Source organism: Paroedura picta, chromosome 3 (genome assembly GCF_049243985.1).
Source record: "Paroedura picta isolate Pp20150507F chromosome 3, Ppicta_v3.0, whole genome shotgun sequence".
NCBI classification, from domain to species: Eukaryota; Metazoa; Chordata; class Lepidosauria; order Squamata; family Gekkonidae; genus Paroedura; species Paroedura picta.
The window spans coordinates 8685384-8704590 of record NC_135371.1 but is presented as its reverse complement, the minus strand read 5'-3'; the positions used below and the strand labels follow the sequence as shown (position 1 = coordinate 8704590).

General features: G+C 49.9%; 2 protein-coding genes across 3 annotated transcripts in view; one reads left to right on the top strand and one right to left on the bottom strand.

Annotated features, from left to right (window-relative positions):
* PPT2 (palmitoyl-protein thioesterase 2) overlaps positions 1 to 6191 on the bottom strand; it is a 50328-nt gene extending 44137 nt beyond the window's left edge. The window contains exon 1 of one of the 2 annotated variants that reach the window (XM_077324518.1): positions 6090 to 6191. The gene's annotated coding sequence lies outside the window, so the exon portion shown is untranslated. Of the gene's footprint in view, positions 1 to 5914; positions 6054 to 6089 lie in introns of those variants that run through there. The other variant, XM_077324519.1, reaches the window with a different exon arrangement.
* An 8782-nt stretch (positions 6192 to 14973) lies between these two features.
* The window catches only part of LOC143834275 (carnitine O-acetyltransferase-like), a 52780-nt gene continuing 48546 nt past the window's right edge, over positions 14974 to 19207 (top strand). Inside the window, 1 exon segment of the mRNA XM_077330950.1 lies at positions 14974 to 15144. Within this exon segment, the coding sequence (XP_077187065.1) occupies positions 15079 to 15144 (66 nt within the window). The 5' untranslated portion in view covers positions 14974 to 15078.

The window sequence follows — 19207 nt, the reverse complement described above, 5'->3', positions numbered from 1 at the left end:
GTAGAGATGCCAGTTCTCAGGTGGGACCTCAGGTATCCCCTGGAATTATAGCTCATCTTCAGGCGACGGAGATCAGATCCCCTGGAGAAAATGGCTGATTCGGAGGGTGGACTCCATAGCATTCTACTCCTCTTAAGGTCCTTCCCCACCCCAAATCGCAGCTACTCCTGGCTCCACCCCAGAAGTCTCCAGGTATTTCCCTGCCCAGAACAGGCAGCTCTATTCCCCACACACCCATACTCACCTGTGATCTCTCCCAGTGCCTCGGTGTACAGAGTCCAAAAATAAATTTCAATTTAGCTTCTCAAAAGAGTATGAACAGAGGGTAGGGTGGGAAGAGATCCTTGCAAGGGGCGTCCCAGGCACCACCCCCAAAATGCCATCAATTCTGGCAACAATATCATGCACAGCACTCTAAAGGCTAATTAAAAGCAAGATGCGTATGGCAGAATATGGACCACATCATTTTCCATCGATAAAAACACAGCGGCTTATTCCTGCAAAGACTCACTTGCCTGGAGAAAACCATTAACCACCTTGCTACTTAATTTCTTTAAATCCCCTTGGAGCACAATCTTGCAAGGGGCGTAGCAGTAGCGCTTGAACTAAGTTTCACATTTTGAAACACCAAGTTTCTAGACTCTACAGCTGCGAAGATACAATCAAAAGCACATGGGGGAAAAACAGAGGATGGATAGATATTGAGAAAGAAGGCTGAGAGAGAAAAGATTATGATGGCTAGTAAATAAGGCTATCCAGGGGTGAATTTGCACTGGGCTTTTTATCTCCGGTGACCCTGAATTACAGTCATCTACACGTTATTTGATTTCCATTCTGATTATGTAGCGCTTTAAATTTTCCCTCTGCAACGTCTACAATTGATCCATGGTGCCCCTATCTTTCCCCCGCAATATCCAGGAGCGGATATAACTCGCTACAATTGAGGAAACTGCTCCAGTATTGTGTAGATGTTCTGTGTTTTGCCGAATTAACTTCCTCCCTGGTGCCTCCAACACTGACAAAATGAAGCAGTCTGGCGCTGATTGGTCAGGGTGTCAGTTCAAAGACTGCCTGGTTCCCAGTTGCCATTCCCTGGCAAGACTTATTTTGGCCCTCATTTTGGGATCTGTTTTAAAGTGACTGCACTCCAAAAGCCCACACTTCTCTCAGCAGAGATTTGCCTCTTGGATTTACTTTCCCCTCCTCATTCTTTGTGAGGCTGCTGCCTCCCCTCCCCTAGCCTCCATTGACCCCCCCACACACACACAAATCAAGCGGGAAGAAGACTGAATGCAAATGAAGAAAGGCAACATGTATAAAATCGGGAAGAAGGAAGGCTGCAGATACAGGTTCAAATCGACCAGAATTTGGCAAGATTTACAGTGGGGGGAAAAATGTGAGTGCAGAAAGGGCCCAGGTCTTGGAAGCTAAGCAGAGTTGGCCTTGGCTATCACTTGGATGAAGATGAAACTCGAATACTTTGGCCACCTCATGAGAAGGAAGGACTCCCTGGAGAAGAGCCTAATGCTGGGAGCGATTGAGGGCAAAAGAAGAAGGGGACAACAGAGAATGAGGTGGCTGGATGGAGTCACTGAAGCAGTGGGTGTGAGCTTAAATGGACTCTGGGGAATGGTAGAGGGCAGGAAGGCCCGGAGGATCATTGTCCATGGGGTCGCGATGGGTCGGACACGACTTCGCACCTAACAACAACACCAGCAACAACAACAACAACAACAACAACAACAACAACAACACTTGGAAGGGAGAGCTCCAAAGAATACCAGGGCTATAGTGCAGGGGCCATCAACAACAGCAAACCATCACTGAACACCTCTTGCCTCGCTCACCAGGGGTTAGCGTCGTGTCACCGACACCAAAATTAAATGTTATGCAAACTACAATCATCAATTAATAAACATGTACTTAAATTTACAAGCAAGAAGAGGACTCAGCTATTTTCCTCCATGACGTATAATTTGCACTACCTGGGGCCAGAATGTTAATCACAGTGGAGGTGGAGGAGAAATCTGGCCAGAACTTTCAGCAGTATTTTTGAGGCACACGAGGGGACAGAGAGCTGGAAACACGTACCGAAGTCGGGCGCATGCAATGACATGCATTTAAGGTTGCGTTTCAGTTTTCTTCCATTGCACAATCCAGCTCCCACGACTTGGAAACCGGCTCAGGATCTCTGAACTCTTGGAAGGTGCAAACAGGATTCATCCCTCCCAAGTACTAAAATGCAGCCTCTATACCAGAGGTGAGCAAACTGCGGCCCTCCAGATGTCCATGGACTACAATTCCCATGAGCCCCTGCCAGCAAATGCTGGCAGGGGCTCATGGGAATTGTAGTCCATGGACATCTGGAGGGCCGCAGTTTGCCCACCCCTGCTCTATACCCTTCCAGTCAAAGGTGTGGACTAGGCATGAAACCTAGGCATCACCAAAGAGCCATATTTTTTGTTTCTGGTTATGGATATGGATCACGGCCCCAAAAGAAAAAACCCTAACATATTTAAATTTGAAGGGAGAATTGCCTATTCATACAAGCTTTATTTGCTTCTAGAGTACTGCTAACGCGTTGTTAAAATGTTTGTTAAACAGGCAGAGCTCCCTTATATAGAGTGAAATTCTTAGTCTATTGTTTTATTATTCTTTATTATTATACTAGGGGCATTTAGGAATGCAATGGCACTAGATTGGGGGGGAGAACTCTGTGGATGGCCTCTCCCTCCCTCCAAGACCTGGAAAGGCTGCAGTCTGGAGCCCCCCCCCCCCAAGGAATTCCCTGGCAGGAGCAGATCTCGCAAAACAGGGACATGCAGCCTCTGAGCTTCAGAGGGAAGTGGGATGGGGAGGTCTGGGGTAGAGGATGGAAGGCTATTGTCATTTCCCATCCCAAATCCCACCCATTCCCAGCTCCACCCCCAAAGTCGCCAGGTATTTCCCAACCCAGAGCTGGCAACCCTAGAATCACAGAATTGGAAGGGACCTCCTGGGTCATCTAGCTCAACCCCTTGCACTATGCAGGAAACTCACAACCCTATCGCTCATCCACTGTAACCTGACGCAAGTCACCCAAGACCACCCAGCTCCAACTTGTGTTCCAGAAGCAGAAGGAAACCACCTAAGAAGGCCAATGACCTCCACGTGGCCAAACTGAGGAACTCATCTTTAGTCATTATTGTAAAAGGGAAGAGTCTGTGCCTATAGGGCAGTAGAAATTCCTGGTCAAGGTCAGGTCAAGGTCAGACATCGGCACAGTCTTATGCTTTCCTAGGGAAGTACAGAATCTTTCACTCAACGTCCAGGGCAGATGGGGGGGAAAGCAGAAGAAGGACCGCGGCAATCCACTGCAAACAGCAGGAGCTACCAGAAGCGTCTCATGGAGGAACTGAAATCCCCAAGGAGACCTGAAGATCCTGCTCTTAACACTTTTGTGTTTTTTTGCACAAAACATCTCCTGGGACATGTGCCGGACCGCCAAGCAAATCAGACCCAAATAATCCTCGCATCTCACTTCCTCCTGCGAACAGATCGCATTTCAAGACTGCAAGTCAGCATCCCAAAAAAAGAAATGTAGCTAGGAGATATTGTGTGCAGATTTAGCACCTGGTCACAAGCCACTTCCCCGAAGAAACTGTCACTTGCTTATAAATCAGTCCTAACAACTCCTGGGAGGGAGCAGAGTTACCATATAATTGGGGGGGGGGAGGGTCGGATCCGGTCAGTTCTCCTCCCTTTTACAGCATCTTGAAATGTGCCTTGTTTACACTTCCTTGTGGTGGAAAATTTAAGGTTGCATTTAAGTTTTTTTTCCAAGTGGTTCCCAAATTCATCTCGGCCCCGGCTCTCATTACATTAGTTTAGATCAACATCAGACTAATATTAGATTGAGATCAGTGCCCCACCCTGAACGAGGAGGGATTATTAGAGATTATGGTCCCCATTGCATAGTTGGTTAGTATGTGATTGTTATTTTAATGGGGATTTTATTGTCTTAGAATTTTACGTGTAAACCGCCGCGAGGTTATGGCGAGCGGCGGTATAGAAATCTAATAATACATAAATAAATAAACGGACCAAGCTTTGAGTCCAGCAGCACCTTAAAAACCAACCAGGCCCATGGTCAGGTGTTTTACAATACATTCCAGAACCTTCCTGATAATTAGGTCCCCCCCCATACTTTTTCTTGAATTTTTTAACTCTTTTTCTATTATCTTTATAATGCATAGCATTGCTAAAACGTTTTCATGGATTCAATGAATAGCCTTTTGTATTATTACTTTTATTTAATCTTTTTTTGAGGGGTGTTAAACCCCCTCCAAAAAACCCTTGTGCGCAGATTTAAGATCCACAAAGTTTCGTTTCTCAGATACATTTCAGTACTTTATCCGAAGAAGTGTCCAGGGGCACCTTAAAAACCAGCCAAGTTTTGCTCAAGGCATGAGCATTTGTGTGCATGCACATTTCCTCAGATACAATGCCAATAACGTGAGTGCACATGAAAACTCATACCTTGGACAAGTCAATGTCACGAAAGCTCATAGCTTGAACAAATCTTTGTTGGTCTTCAAGGTGCCCCTGGGCTCTAAATTTGTTCTGCGGCTTTGGGCCAACACGGCGACCCACAGGAACCTATCTGAAGTGGTGTTCCTGCCCCCAAAAGCGCATACCCAGAATTAAACTTAACTGGCCTTCAAGGGGGCACCAGACTCAAAACTTTGTTCTGTTGATTCAGCCCAACAGGGTCTTCCCACCTGAATCTACTTTCGCCAACACCAACAAAAGGCCATCAGAAGTCTTGGGACAAATGAAAGACTCATAGAATCCTAGAGTTGGAAGGGACCTCCTGGGTCATCCAGTCCAACCCCCTGCACCATGCTGGACACTCACAACCCTCTCGCTCATCCACGGACACCTGCCTCCCCCTTGAACCTTCACAGGTTCTCTCCATCAGATGGCTCTCCAGCCTCTCTTTAAAAATCTCCAAAGATGGAGAATCCACCACCTCCCGAGGAAGCCTGTTCCTGCCAGCGGCCCCTGAATTGGGGGGGGAGGAGGGGAGAGATAGAGAAAGGGACCCCCCTTCCTCCCTAGGCCCCCTTTCCCTTGGGGATGATGCAGTCGCCCAGCTTGCCATTGCCAGGGTGGGGACGAAACCGGCCTCGATTTCCCTCTCCGTTGCAAAACTCCCGCGTGGGAGCGACGGGGCGTACGCCTGGCCAGGCGCCGCTGTAGCTTTAAGAGACGGACACCGGAGGCCGGCTCCACCGAGGCCGGCTTCTTCCGCCCCTGCAGGCTGGCCCCCGGAGGGAGGCGCAGAAGGGCTCCGCGTCGGGGGAGGGAAATGCCAGATGCGCCGCTGAGATCTCATCTGGAGGCGAGGAGTCCCTTAAAGCAGGGGTAAACCTGTGGTCCTCCAGATGCCCATGGACTACAATTCCCATGAGCCCCTGCCAGCATTTGCTGGCAGGGGCTCATGGGGATTGTAGTCCATGGGCATCTGGAGGACCCCAGGTTGACTACCCCTGCCTTAAAGGCGCAGGAGCCCCCAGAAACTGACAAGCCCCCCGGAGTTTTCGGTTTCTGTACGAAATCGCCACAGGCAACCGTTTCCCCCCCGGCGCTTTAAGGCTGAATAGATTATTAATAGATTAATAATAGATTATTAATAGATTATTCACCCCATTCAGCCCCCCCTCCCCCCAAAAAAACTTCCCCCGGAGGCGAGCCCGCCACCCTCCGACGCTGCCCATCCCATCCCATCCAGAGCAACCTTCAATGCCGGGAAAGACGCTCGAATCTTTCGGATTCGCAACGTCATGTCAGGATCGGCGCTGACCCGCGTCCAAGACACCCCCCCCCAAGGCAGCCGCCCCGCCTCCCCCGGGGAAGCTGCGCTGCGATTCACCCTCCGCGGCTCCCAAAGACGACGCAGGCGAAGGATCCCGATCGGCTTGTCCGCACTCGTCGCGCCCCTCATGCTGCTCTTGCAGCTTGCAGCTTGCAGCTTGCAGCTTGCTGCTGCTGCTGCTGCTGCTTGTGGTCGTCTCCCCACACCCACCCACCCACTGGAAGGGGCTTGCCTGGCTCAAGGCACCCGCGGCGTCCCTGCCCCCATCCGCCAGCTGATGCCGCGCCGACTCCGGCCTCCGTCTCCTTGTTGATTTCCCCTCTCGTGCTGGGGCGCGCGCGTCAGATCCGGGAATGCTTCTCCCGCCCCCGGCAACCGCTCCGGGCGTCCCTAGCAACCCACCCGGCAACCGCCGCCTGGCCCCGCCTCCTCCTCCTGCCCCAGCAACCCCCCCCCCCGCCTCTACCACGCGCGCGCACAACCACCCCGCTCTGGATGCGCCTAATGCGGCGCTTGGAAACCTGCGCCTTGTAGAGAGGGGGATGCGCCCCCGAGGTAGGCTCCGGCTAGGTTGTTAGTTGTCCGAGAAACATTCGCCCCCAAGAGGCTGCGTTTGCAAGAGGGACGTTTTGTTTATTTATTAATTGCTGCCTTTTTTTGCTCATTCGTGCACTTTTAGAGCGCTTTTGCAGCAGGATTTTCCTGTGTGGAATAGGACAGTCTGCTTCAGAGGTGCGTTATGGAATCAGTGCAGAAGGAGAATTATTCCAACATGTTGCACTTGGCAGCTGGGTTTTCCCGTGCGGGATGAGAACTGTTCCACGCATGATCAATTTTCAATGTGCTTTTGTAGTGCAATTTTCCTGTGCAGAACAGGAAAATCTGCTTCGAAAGTGCATTGAGAGTGCATTATCCAACCTGTGAAGAATGAAACCTAGAAGTGACCACCACTCCATGGTCAGATGACCACTATCCCCCAAAACACCCAGAATCTTTGGCTAGTCTGGCCTGGAAGAAATTCGCCTCCTGAGTCCCAAAGTGGAAATCAGCATTTCCCTGGGCATGGAAAAAAGGACCACTGGCACAATCCCACAATCCCATTTACAATCTGCCTAAATTCACAATCCATTGAATAAAGTGGAACTGTACTTAGGAGCAAATGTTTAGCCTCACTGTCTCTCTATGCAGCCCACCCGCCCAGACGGAACACCTCCCTGACCGCTCTCACTGTTTAATCTCCAAAATAATTTTATGCTCAGAAGTGAACCAATGGCTAAAATTACCAGCCTCCACGTAGAGGCAGGAGAACTGCTGGATTTACAACCCATCTCCATAATGCACTTTCAATTACCATTTACGCACTGGAGGTTTCATGCTGAGCTGCAGGCTAGAGTTTTAGACGTGGCAGGTTGCCCCACCTCTTCCTGCACCCACAAGGGGGAGCATTTGGTCTGGTGTGCCTGATCTGCCCCCAATTTGTGCTCCTGCACAGAAGCTGGGACAGTGAAGTTCCCAGTGCGTAAATCTGCTTTGGCAGTTGGCAGCTTCTAAAGTGCATTAAAAGTGAACAAATTGTGTGTAGAATAGGCCCTAGTGACAGAGATCTGTACAACTGGAGAAAACAACCCCTTTGGAAGATGGACTCTACCCTACTTAAGTGTCTCCTGAAAGCCCAGCTCTCGTCAGTCTCTAACCCAGAACCCAACCGGAGCTGGCAACATGACCGATTTTATTCTGGAAATTCTCAGCCTTAATCCCATTTAACTTGCTGGTGAGACTCTGGTTTTCAACTGGCTTTTATTTCCCAACATCTATGTGTGGCTACCTAGAGCTGCAATCCCATAGTTTTAAAGTCCCAAACTGGCAGTTTTTCAGTGTTTAATTGAATGCCTTATTGTTGAAAAAAATTACTTTATTAGCCAGCACTCTCGGCCAAATGACTCCCAAAGCTGCTTACGGCAGGTCAGCGGAATAATACAGAACAGTTAGTAATGCGATTGAGGAAGGCTCACTGGAAGAGCCTGGGCTTTGTATACGGAAGATGCCAGGTTCAGTCCTGGGTAAGGTAAAGGTAAAGGTATCCCCTGTGCAAGCACCGAGTCATGTCTGACCCTTGGGGTGACGCCCTCCAGCGTTTTCATGGCAGACTCAATACGGGGTGGTTTGCCAGTGCCTTCCCCAGTCATTACCGTTTACCCCCCCCCCCCAGCAAGCTGGGTACTCATTTTACCGACCTCGGAAGGATGGAAGGCTGAGTCAACCTTGAGCCGGCTGCTGGGACTGAACTCCCAGCCTCATGGGCAGCGCTTCAGACTGCATGTCTGCTGCATTAACACTGCGCCACAAGAGGCTCTCAGTCCCGGGTATTCAGCTAAAAGCACCAGTGAAAGACTTCTGCCTGAGTACCTGGAGCCCCTCTATCAATGTCAGTAGGCAATATTGAGGCAGGTGAGGCTGGGGGAGTTCTGACAGGACTGCTTGGTCAGAACAGCACTATCAGGGCTGTGAGGAGCCCCAAGTCACCCAGCTGGCTGCATGTGGAGGAAAGGGGAATGAAACCCAGCTTGCCAGATGAGAAGCTAACAAGAAGTGACTTTTAATGACTTCTTTTGACAACTGGGAAAGTTTCTACCATTAATCACTAACCTTAACGTTTTTATTGCCCCAATCTTTTTGGGAATGACAACTGAACCCAAAGGACTGCTTTTTCTATCAAATATTTATCATACTGCATATTTTGGATTTATGATGCTGTTTACTAATTTGCTACTAATTTATTTTCTCCTTAAAATCAGAGTCCAGTAGCACCTTTAAGACCAACAAAGATTTATTGAGGGCGTGAGCTTTCGACTGCAAGCCCTCTTCGTCAGACTACGATCTTCTTACATGACAGGGAATATTCCCTGTCTCACGCCCTGAATAAATCTTTGTTGGTCTTAAAGGTGCTACTGGACTGATTTTATTGTGCTACTTCAGACCAACACGGCTACTCGTTTGAATCTTACTTTCTCCTTATATCTGTACTCTTATGATCCCTGTTCCATAACCTGAGTGTGCATGCACACAAAAGCTCACACCTTAAATAAACCTGCGTTGGTCTTAAAGGTGCCAATACCATTAGGTTCATAGTACTGCCACATAAGTGTACGTAAGGTTGCACAGCCTATGGAACTTGCAGTACCAGCCTGGGCGGGTTTGCGCAGAAACGAGTCCTGCTGAATTAAATGGGGCTCACCCTGCACTAAGTGCTTTTCAAACCGGATCCTTATTTCCCTCCAGTAAACATGCCCTGACCTTTCAGGGGGATCAGCTGTACACACTGCATGCCTCGTCATTCACACATTTCAGCTGCAGTCAAGTGAGCCTTGGGGGGAATGAATATGAATGTTCTGGGGCTCAGCCTAGTGAATCTTTGCCAGTCTTCTCCTCTGGCAGAAAGCAAGTCCTGATCCGCAAAGGCAAAATGAACTCCCTTCCTGGGCGGAGTTGCATCACAACCTGTGGTTGACTGGGCCCATGCCCTGTGTTTGCTGAGAAAACAATCAGGTGCCTTAAGAGCTTGTCAAGTGGCAAATGTCAAAAAACTGATGTATGCTCAAGGAGCTGTAAAGGATTAAACAAGCCTCTTGGAGGGGGAGGCAAAGGGGAAGGAAGGAAAATGGTACAATGAGGTCTACAATAGATACAGTTGGGGAGAGGAGGATTCCTTCCCTATTTTTTTTTTTGTGGGGAGACTTTGTTGATCTGTTGTGTCTGTAGTCCCGCCAAGGACCGAGCTTAAGGTCCCAGGCAGGATCATCGGGGCTTGACCAATGCATGGCTAGATGCCGTCTGCCAGATCCAGTCAGTTTAAACCAATGGCGCGCATTGGCAAGAAGATCCATTGTTTGCCTGTGTACAGAACAGTGATTCTCAACCTTCTGAATGCCGTGACCATTTAACACAGTTCCTTGTGTTGGGGTAACCCCCCCCAACCATAAAATTACGCAAGTGATCTTTCACAGACATTAAACCGAAATTGACCAATGGCGTGAAGATCCATTGTTCAGGATTGTATACAAATTGATCCCCCCCTCCCCGGTGTTTCTCAGTTCAGCTCTGCCTCTTGTCCCACCATGCTGATCTCGCTCTTTTCCGCCGCTCCAGACAGACAGTCTACCCCACAAGGCTGTTGTGTGGATGGCGCACCCCGGCCAAGCTGCTTGCTCTGCTGCGACCCCTGTGAAAGGGTCATTCAACCCCCAAAGGGGTCCCGACCCCCAGGTGGAGAACCACTGGTATAGAAGTTGGGGTTTTTCGGGGGGGGGGTTGGTTCAGTTCAGTCACTCTTGTAACATGCTGGGGTCTGAATAAAAAGCTTGAATCACTACCAGTGTCTGTGTCCACCTCTAAACCCACCCATTTAACAGATCTCTGTTGGAAGATACAAATTCAAGTCCAGTAGCACTTAAGACAGTGGTCCCCAACCCCCGATCCGGGGACCGGTACTGGTCTGTAGATCAGTCGGTACCTGGCCGCGGCTCCTCCTCGTCCTCCTCCCCGGCTGCTGCCTCGGGGGCTGCCCTGCCACTCTGCCCCCGGCTCACCTTTGGTGCTCTCCAGCGGCCACCATGGCTGGGGGCCCCCCTTGGCATGGCACTGCACAGCTGCTGCTGGCAGCGCCCCCCTAGCGGGCGGCAGGAAGTCAGGGGCGCTGGTGGGGGAAGCAAGTGGAGCAGGGGGTTAGGCTGCGGTGACGTCCCTTGGCAAAAGACTACCTCCCCCCCCTCCCCCGGGCCTCAGTATAATTGTCAAGCGTTGACTGGTCCCCAGTGATAAAAAGGTTAGGGACCACTGCCTTAAGACGAACATTCCATCCCTCCAGGGTATAAGCTTTTCAAAATCCAAGGTCCCTCCATCAGATACAAGTAAAAGAGCCAGCTTGGTGTAATGGTTAAGAGCGGGCGTCTCTAATCTGGGTTTGATTCCCCACTCTGCCACCTGCAGCCCCCGGGGTGACTTTGGGCCAGTCACAGTTCTCTCAGAGCGCCCTCAGGCTAACCTACCTGGTGCTTGTTGTGGGGAGAGGAAGGGAAGGCGATTGTAAGCCACTTTGAGACTCCTTCGGGTAGCTAAAAGCGAAGTAAAAAACAAAACAAAACAGTTCTCCTTCTTCCAAGAATGGTGATCCCCGAGTCAGAAGGCAGGAGTGTTGTAAAGAAGGTAATCAGAATGCAAAAGTACAATGCAAAGTGTTAGACAAATTAAGAACAGGGCTTAATAGGGACACAGGATTCTGAAGTCGCAACAGATGTTAATTTTCTGCTGCAGGTCATGGTGAACTGTTCACACATGTCTGCAAATCATCTGAAATCCAGCTCCTGGCCTTCTCACTGCTGACTTTATGGCGACCCCTGGTGTTTTTGAGGCAAGAGACCTTCAGAGGTGGTTTGTCCTTACCTGCCTCTGTTATCACAACCTTTGGCAGTCTCCCATCCAAATACTGACGTGGGCTGACTCTGATTAGTCACCCAGATCAGCCCATAAAAGACACCTGCTGTTTAACTTATATCCAGATTATTCCAGCCTCCCGCCTCCCCATCCGATGTATCTTTGATTAAACATCAATTTTTTTTTTTAGAGTGCCATTGTTTTGGGAGAGAATTTGCTGACACCTGTTCCAGCAAAACTTTCTGCCTTTTTGCTCTTTTCCAACCTGCATGAGCCACGCCCCCCCCAACTTCAAAGCATGAGGTTCATTACGGTACCAGCAATTATTACTGAGGCCTGGATATATTCTTGCTGTTCTAGTGGGTGAAAGATCCCAATGAAAACATTTTGAAAACATTTCCTCCTTAAACATGCTCATAGAGTCCCATAGACATAAAAAATAGCCTCTTGTGGCACAGAGTGGTAAAGCAGCCAATATGCTGTCTGAAGCTCTGACCATGAGGTTGGGAGCTCGATCCCAGCAGCCGGCTCAAGGTTGACTCAGCCTTCCATCCTTCCGAGGTCGGTAAAATGAGGACCCAGCTTGCTGGGGGGTAAACAGTAATGACTGGGGAAGGCACTGGCAAACCACCCCGTATTGAGTCTGCCATAAAAACGCTAGAGGGCGTCACCCCAAGGGTCAGACATGACCCGGGGCTTGCACAGGGGATACCTTTACCTTTTAGATGTAAAAATAGAGCCAGACTCCTCTATCAACTTCATACTGTTATGACTGCTGCTATTTCTTTACAAAATCTAATGATAAATCCTGCACACAGATATCTAACAAATGAAGAAGAGTTACGATGGGTGATAATAATTGTCATACAGGGAGTCAGTTTTCTTCCCACATCTCCTTTACAAATTCTTGCCACCAATTATCGTCTAAATGATGAAATACTGGGGTTTCACCATCATGACCTCTCGGTGACATATCCATGGTGCACGATCCAAAGTCTCTGTTCCTACATGATGCCCGACCAGGACTTTGTTCTTCAAAATGGGCCTGATGTTTCCCTGGAATTTTGGTTGCCATACTTGCTTGACTGCCCCTTGTCCCACCACAGGTTTATTTCGTTTAAAAGGTCACCTCCAAGGCTCAGAAAAGCTTACAATGATAACGCACCGAGATAGGCTATCAGTAAAGCAGCTGCAACAATTCCGAACGCAAACAAAAAAGGAACTGAAACAGCAGGGAACTCCCTAACTCTAAGATTCTAGCCAGAGCATTCTCACAGGTCCTTTGAAAGAATGCTGGTTTTAGAGGCACCCTGAATAAATATTTATTATTATATTTATATACCGCCCTTCCCCTGTGGCTCAGGGTGGTTTACATGAAACAAGAGAAAAATAGTACAAATAACATGGTAAATTGAACAGTAATAATTATAACAGTAAAGTGGTAAGGCAGCAGACATGCAGCCTGAAAGCTCTGCCCATGAGGCTGGGAGTTCAATCCCAGCAGCCGGCTCAAGGTTGACTCAGCCTTCCATCCTTCCGAGGTCGGTAAAATGAGTACCCAGCTTGCTGGGGGGTAAACGGTAATGACTGGGGAAGGCACTGGCAAACCACCCCGTATTGAGTCTGCCATGAAAACGCCGGAGGGCGTCACCCCAAGGGTCAGACATGACCCGGGGCTTGCACAGGGGATACCTTTACCTTTACCTTTAATCATAACAGTAGAACAATATAATAAAGGAACAAAACATGGTACGAAAACTGTAATATACTGACGGCCCTGTGGGTTGGACACACTGTTGGTAGTTTGCATGAGAGGGAGGCTCAGGGGTCAATGGGAAGTGATTGAATTCAAGCCAACCTCAAGCAATTGCCTGGCAGAAGAACTCCCTTTTGCAGGCCCTGCAGAACTGTTTAATCTCCTCCGGGACCTCGTTCCACCAGGTGGGGGCCAGGATGGGAAAAGCTCTGGCCCTGTGGCTGAGGTCAAGTGAGCTTCCCTGGGGCCAAGGATCATAGTAGCCAAGCGTAAGGCTCTTTGAGGGGCGTAGGCAGAGAGGCACATTGCCTTAGGTACATTGGGCCCAGACTGCAGATGGCCTTAATGGTGATTACCAGAATCTTAAGCCTGATCCGCAATTCGACTGGAAACCAGTGCAGTTGTTGTGGGATGGGCCGAATGTGAGTCCTCCATGGTGGGGTTGTAAGGACCCTGGCCGCAGCATTCTGTACCAGTTGCAGTTTCCGGATCAAGGTTAAAAGCAGGCCTGCATAGAGCGAGTTACAGAAATCTACTCTAGAGGTGACCGTCGCGTGGATCACTGTGGCTAGGTGTTCCGGGGCCAAATAGGGAGCTAGTAGTTTGGCTTGGCGAAGGTGGTAGAATGCCAGCCATGCATTCTACATCAGCCATGGGCTTCCTCAGGAAGGCCATTCAACAAAACCGGGTCTGTAACAGGAAAACAAATAAGGCCTCCTTAAGAAGGCACAGACCTGGTGAGGAGACAAACTGATCAGGGAACTTTTGTTGCCAAAAACCTGCTTTTCATCACCAGAAGGAATCTCAAAGTGGCTTACAATCTCCTTCCCTTCCTCTCCCCACAAGAGACACCCAGAGAGATAGGTGGTACTGAGAGAGCACTGACAGAACTCCTCTGTGAGAACAGCACTAACAGGACTGTGACTAGCCCAAAGTCACCCAGCCGGTTGCATGTGGGGGAGTCACTCTTGACTACTACACCAAGCTTGTCCCCCTTTACTATTTGCCTTTTGGAGAAACTTCCATGTGGCCATTGGTATTCTTAAATTCGCTAAGCTAGGAAAACTGTGCTAGAGGAAGACTAATTTATGCTTCCTCTCCGTGTGCACCATGGCCCCCTATCTGAAACGGGCTCCCACACAACAGGAAACTGAGTATCCAGTGCTGATATCTAAGCAGGGCAGGCTCCAAAGTTCCCCTGGTTAGCTGTCTGCCAGACATTTTTTTATAATGTATTTATTGCACTTTTTAAGGGAGGTTTAATAGAATGTTGATCATCACCAGGTGATGTTATCCAGTTTGGAGAGCTAGTTTGGTGTAGTGGTTAGGAGTGTGGACTTCTAATCTGGCATGCCAGGTTCGATTCTGCACTGCCCCACGTGCAGCCAGCTGGGTGACCTTGGTTCGATTCTGCACTGCCCCACGTGCAGCCAGCTGGGTGACCTTGGGCTCGCCACGGCACTGATAAGACTGTTCTGACCGAGCAGTGATATCAGGGCTCTCTCAGCCTCACCTCCCTCACAGGGTGTCTGTTGTGGGGAAAGGGAAGGCAACTGGAAGGCATTCGCTGGCAGGGGGCTCCTGGGAATTGTAGTCCATGGACATCTGGAGGGCCGCAGTTTGACTACCCCTGATCTAGTCCAACCCCCTGCACTAGGCAGGACACCCACAACCCTCTCGCTCATCCACTGTAACCTGCCACCCCCTTCAGCCTTCACAGAATCAGCTTTCGTGCGCGGGCGGGCATGCATGCGTGCATGCATACAATCACGCATGCATGCATACAACCATGCATGCATGCATACAACCATGCATGCATGCAAACGGCGCAATGCTCAGCGCGCAGCTCGTTCTGGGCGCCAAAACGTCGACGTCTCTCTCTGGAGGGTGGGGGGAAAGTGGGGCGGGACCCAAAGCCCTCGCTCCCCCCCCCCTTCCCAGGAAGTGACAACGATCTGCAGCCGGGTCAAGCGGAGCCCTCCTTCCCAGCGCGGCCAGCGCCTGGCTCCTGGGCCGGCTGCCTGGGCCTCTCGCCATGGGGCGCTGGCGGCTGGTGTGGCAGCCGTGGCGCTGCGCAAGGGGCCCCGCTCGGCCGCCCGCGGTGAGTCAGACCGGTGGCTGTGCAGAGAGCGGCGCTTGCCAGCTGGTTTTGCAGCCGCGGCTCCCATGGGCGGACGTGCCAGACGTGGGGCGCGCCGGGGCGGACGGGGAAGGGGGGCGCTGTGGGCAAGCCGGGTTGGGTCCCTGCGGGCGCCCAGGCTGGACTGCCGGATCCACTGGTGTGGGAGCAGATTTTGGGAGGGGGGGGGGAAGGTCGCCATGCTGGGCTGCAGCCGCGGGAGCAAGTTTTGAGCCCGGGGGTTGGGGGTTGGGAGCCTCTTGCATTGTAACGCGGGTTAACTCCGGGTGGAAACTGGCGCGTGCAGAAGGGGGCCTGCACGTGAAAACTGCCCCGGCCCCCCTAACAGGAGGAAGCTTGGCCTTTAAGGTGCCCCCCCCCCCTCCCCGGACTCAGACTTGGTTCTGTGGCTCTGCGGATCAGCATGGCGACCTTGCCTTTTTGAGCGTTGGCTTTTCTAGCAAAGCGTTGTCATCATCGTGCTGCATGTTTTGGACCAGGGGGAGTCAAACTGCGGCCCTCCAGATGTCCATGGACTACAATTCCCAGGAGCCCCTGCCAGCGAATGCTGGCAGGGGCTCCTGGGAATTGTAGTCCATGGACATCTGGAGGGCCGCAGTTTGACTACCCCTGTTTTGGACGCTGCGAGGCTCTTGACTGATTTGTTGCTTTCTCCTTATATCCCTGTTCCGTTGTGGGAGGAAGTGGGCGTGCCCGCGAAAGCTCACCACTGGGGTAAATTTTGGTTGGCCTTAAAGGTGCCCCTGGACTCAGATGTTGTTATCTGAGGCTGGGGTAGTCAACCTGTGGTCCTCCAGATGTCCATGGACTACAATTCCCATGAGCCCCTGCCAGGGTTTGCTGACAGGGGCTCATGGGAATTGTAGTACATGGACATCTGGAGGACCACAGGTTGACTACCCCTGATCTAAGGAGAAGTTTGTCTGAGGAAGTGTGCATGCCCAGGAAAGCTCACGCCTTGAATAAATTTTGGTTGGCCTTAAAGGTGCCACTGGACTCAGATTTTGTTGTGTTACTTCAGACCAACACGGCTATCTACTTAAATACAACTGGGACAGTATCTGCCATTAATTACTAACTTGGACAGTTTTATTTCTCCAATGTTTTCGTGAACTGCAGCTGAACTCAAAAGGACTGATTAGCTGTTTTGGCAAAGAATTCTCATATGGCATCCTGTGGCTTAATTCAGACATTATGACACAGTTTTACTAATTTGCCATAATTTGCTTTGGCCTTATATCTTCACAGTTATGGTGGTTGTTCATTTGGTCTGAGGAAGAGCGCCTGCACTCGAAAGCTCACGCCTTAAATAAATCTTTGCTGGTCTTAAAGGTGCTATTGGATTCTGTTTTTGTTGTGCCAACACGGTGACCCACATGAATCCTTCTTTATCGTTTGAGGCTCTATCTGGGTAAGCAGGGGAAGAATCGGGCTGCAAGCTCCTTTAGAAGTAAGCAGGGAGAAGGGGAGTGAGTCTGATTAATGCAAGAGAGATTCGGGCCTGGTCCCCAGGGGCCAAAAACAGCTGCCTTAGGTGCCACCTGCACCTGCAGATTGCAACATGAGCAGAAGATAATGTTTTCCTTTTCCATAAGGCAGTAGGCACCTGGTAAGAAAAGCCTCTGGTTTTGTCCCTAAGGAGGAGTTGTCAGCGTGGAACTAATGTCACGACTATAAGCAGACGTTTCATTTTGAAGCCTTCAGACATGCAACCGGAACTGCTAACGTGAAAGCTGTTGCATAGAGAGCGGAGGTTGTGGAGTCTCATAAAAGATTTTGGTTTTACCCTGGCCTTTTGCTGAAAGGTTTCATCACTCATTTCTTTCCAATCTGCTTTTAACGGTTTGCTTCTAGCCTGCAGGACTATTTTACTACTGTTGTTTTAAGCTGCTGATGAGAGTTTTATGTTGTTTTTATACCGGGTGTTGAAGGGTTTCCCTGAGCTGCCTGGGGCAGACCTCTAGAAAACTGACCTATAAAAACAGAAAAGAAAACAGTTGAGCCTTCAAGATAGTATCCTGAAGGCCTTGAGTTGAACTGAAAGCAACAACAGCAGAGAACTTTTGGAGCAAAATTTGAGTCCAATGACACCTTTAAGACCAACAAAGTTTAATTCTGGGTATAAACTTGGGTGTGTAGTCATACTTCTTCAGATACATCTTGGCAATAACTAGCCTTTCCTGACAACTAACACATCAAGCTCAGACAACTGAGAGCACGTGGAGAGAGCTACTGGGGAGAGTTGCTGCTGACCAGGTGAGGCTATTGTTCTGCCTGGGTGAGGTGATTGCTGGGTAATTGTTGGGAGGATTAAAAAGGGCTGCTCCTCACCAGAGGCAGAGCTCAGACAACTGAGAGCACGTGGAGAGAGAGCTACTGGGGAGAGTTGCTGTTGACCAGGTGAGGCTATTGTTCTGCCTGGGTGAGGTGATTGCTGGGTAATTGTTGGGAGGATTAAAAAGGGCTACTCCTCACCAGAGGTGCGAGCCTTTGGCAAGAGACAAAGGGCTCTTGGCCTGTGGCTCTTAGCCTGGGGTTCTTGGCCGAGCAATTAGAATCAGTAGATTATATCAGTAGATTATATTTCCCTAGTACTTGCACTGCCTAGACATTACAATGGACCTCCAGGACACTCATCCCATCATCTGCAGTGAGTGTGACATGATTGCCTTCCTCCCAGAAGACAAGATGGACTACAGCTGCCCCAAGTGTAAGCTGGTAAAACTTTTGGAGGAAAAGATTAGGGGATTAGAAAACAAAATTATTACTCTGACCCAAAGTAAGAAAGGGGAGGAGTTCGTAGTCCAGAGCTCTGCAACATGGAATAAAGAGAATAAAGAGAATACAACCAGTCCTGTAGAGGACAAGGAGATTGACCACAATAGGGAGCCTCTGCAGGCAGTTCGGAAAAAGACTGAACGGCGAAGGGCGAGACAGTTCTCGGGGCCTTTGGAGGTCCAGAATAGATTTCAGGCCCTTGCAGAGGAGGTGCAAGGGTCAACAAGGGAAGAGGTCCCAAAACAAACTCTAAGACAAAGGGAAGAGGCCACGGGGACAGAAGGAAATGGAGTTGAGAAGAAAAAAAAAAGGAGAGTACTGGTAATTGGAGACTCCCTGCTAAGAGGAATGGATCGCCACGTGGCTGGGCCCGACCCCCTAACCCGAGAGGTGTGTTGCTTGCCAGGGGCGAAAATTAAAGATGTTTCAGAAAGGCTGCCCAAACTCCTCAAATCTACGGATCGCTACCCATTTGTGATGGTCCATGTGGGGACGAATGACATGTCCCTGAATACCATCGCTCCTATTAAAAAAGACTATCAAGATCTGGGGAGGAAGCTCAAGCAAATGGGGGCACAAGTGGTATTCTCTTCAATCTTGCCTGTCAAGGGAAGAGGAATGCGTCGGGAGAGGAAGATAATGGAGGTGAATCACTGGCTGCGTAGTTGGTGCCGGCAGGAGAGATTTGGTTTCTGGGACCATGGGATAGGCTTTCTTGAGGAAGGCCTACTAGCACCTGATGGACTGCACTTATCAAAACTGGGGAAGAATGTGTTTGGCAGGAACCTGGGGAGATTCATCAGGAGAGCTTTAAACTAAAGCCACTAGGGGAAGGAGACGATCAACATAGGGAGTGTATGGAAGGAAAACTATCGGAGGCAGCCCAACCGGCAAGGCCAGCTCATAGGGAACCAAAAGTAAAAGGATTCAGATGTCTTTATACTAACGCCCGAAGCATGGGCAATAAAAAGGAAGAGCTGGAACTTCTCATGCTGATGGAAAGGTATGATCTAGTAGGCATCACAGAAACTTGGTGGAATGATTCTCATGACTGGAATGTAATGGTGGATGGATATGAACTGTTCAGAAAAAACAGAATAGATCGAAGAGGTGGAGGAGTGGCACTTTATGTGAGGAAAGGGCTTACCTGTCAGGAAATTCTAGTGAAGGAGAGCATATCTACAGTGGAAAGCATCTGGGTGAAAATAAGCGAGGGGGAAACAAACAGTGTGGTGGTTGGTGTCTG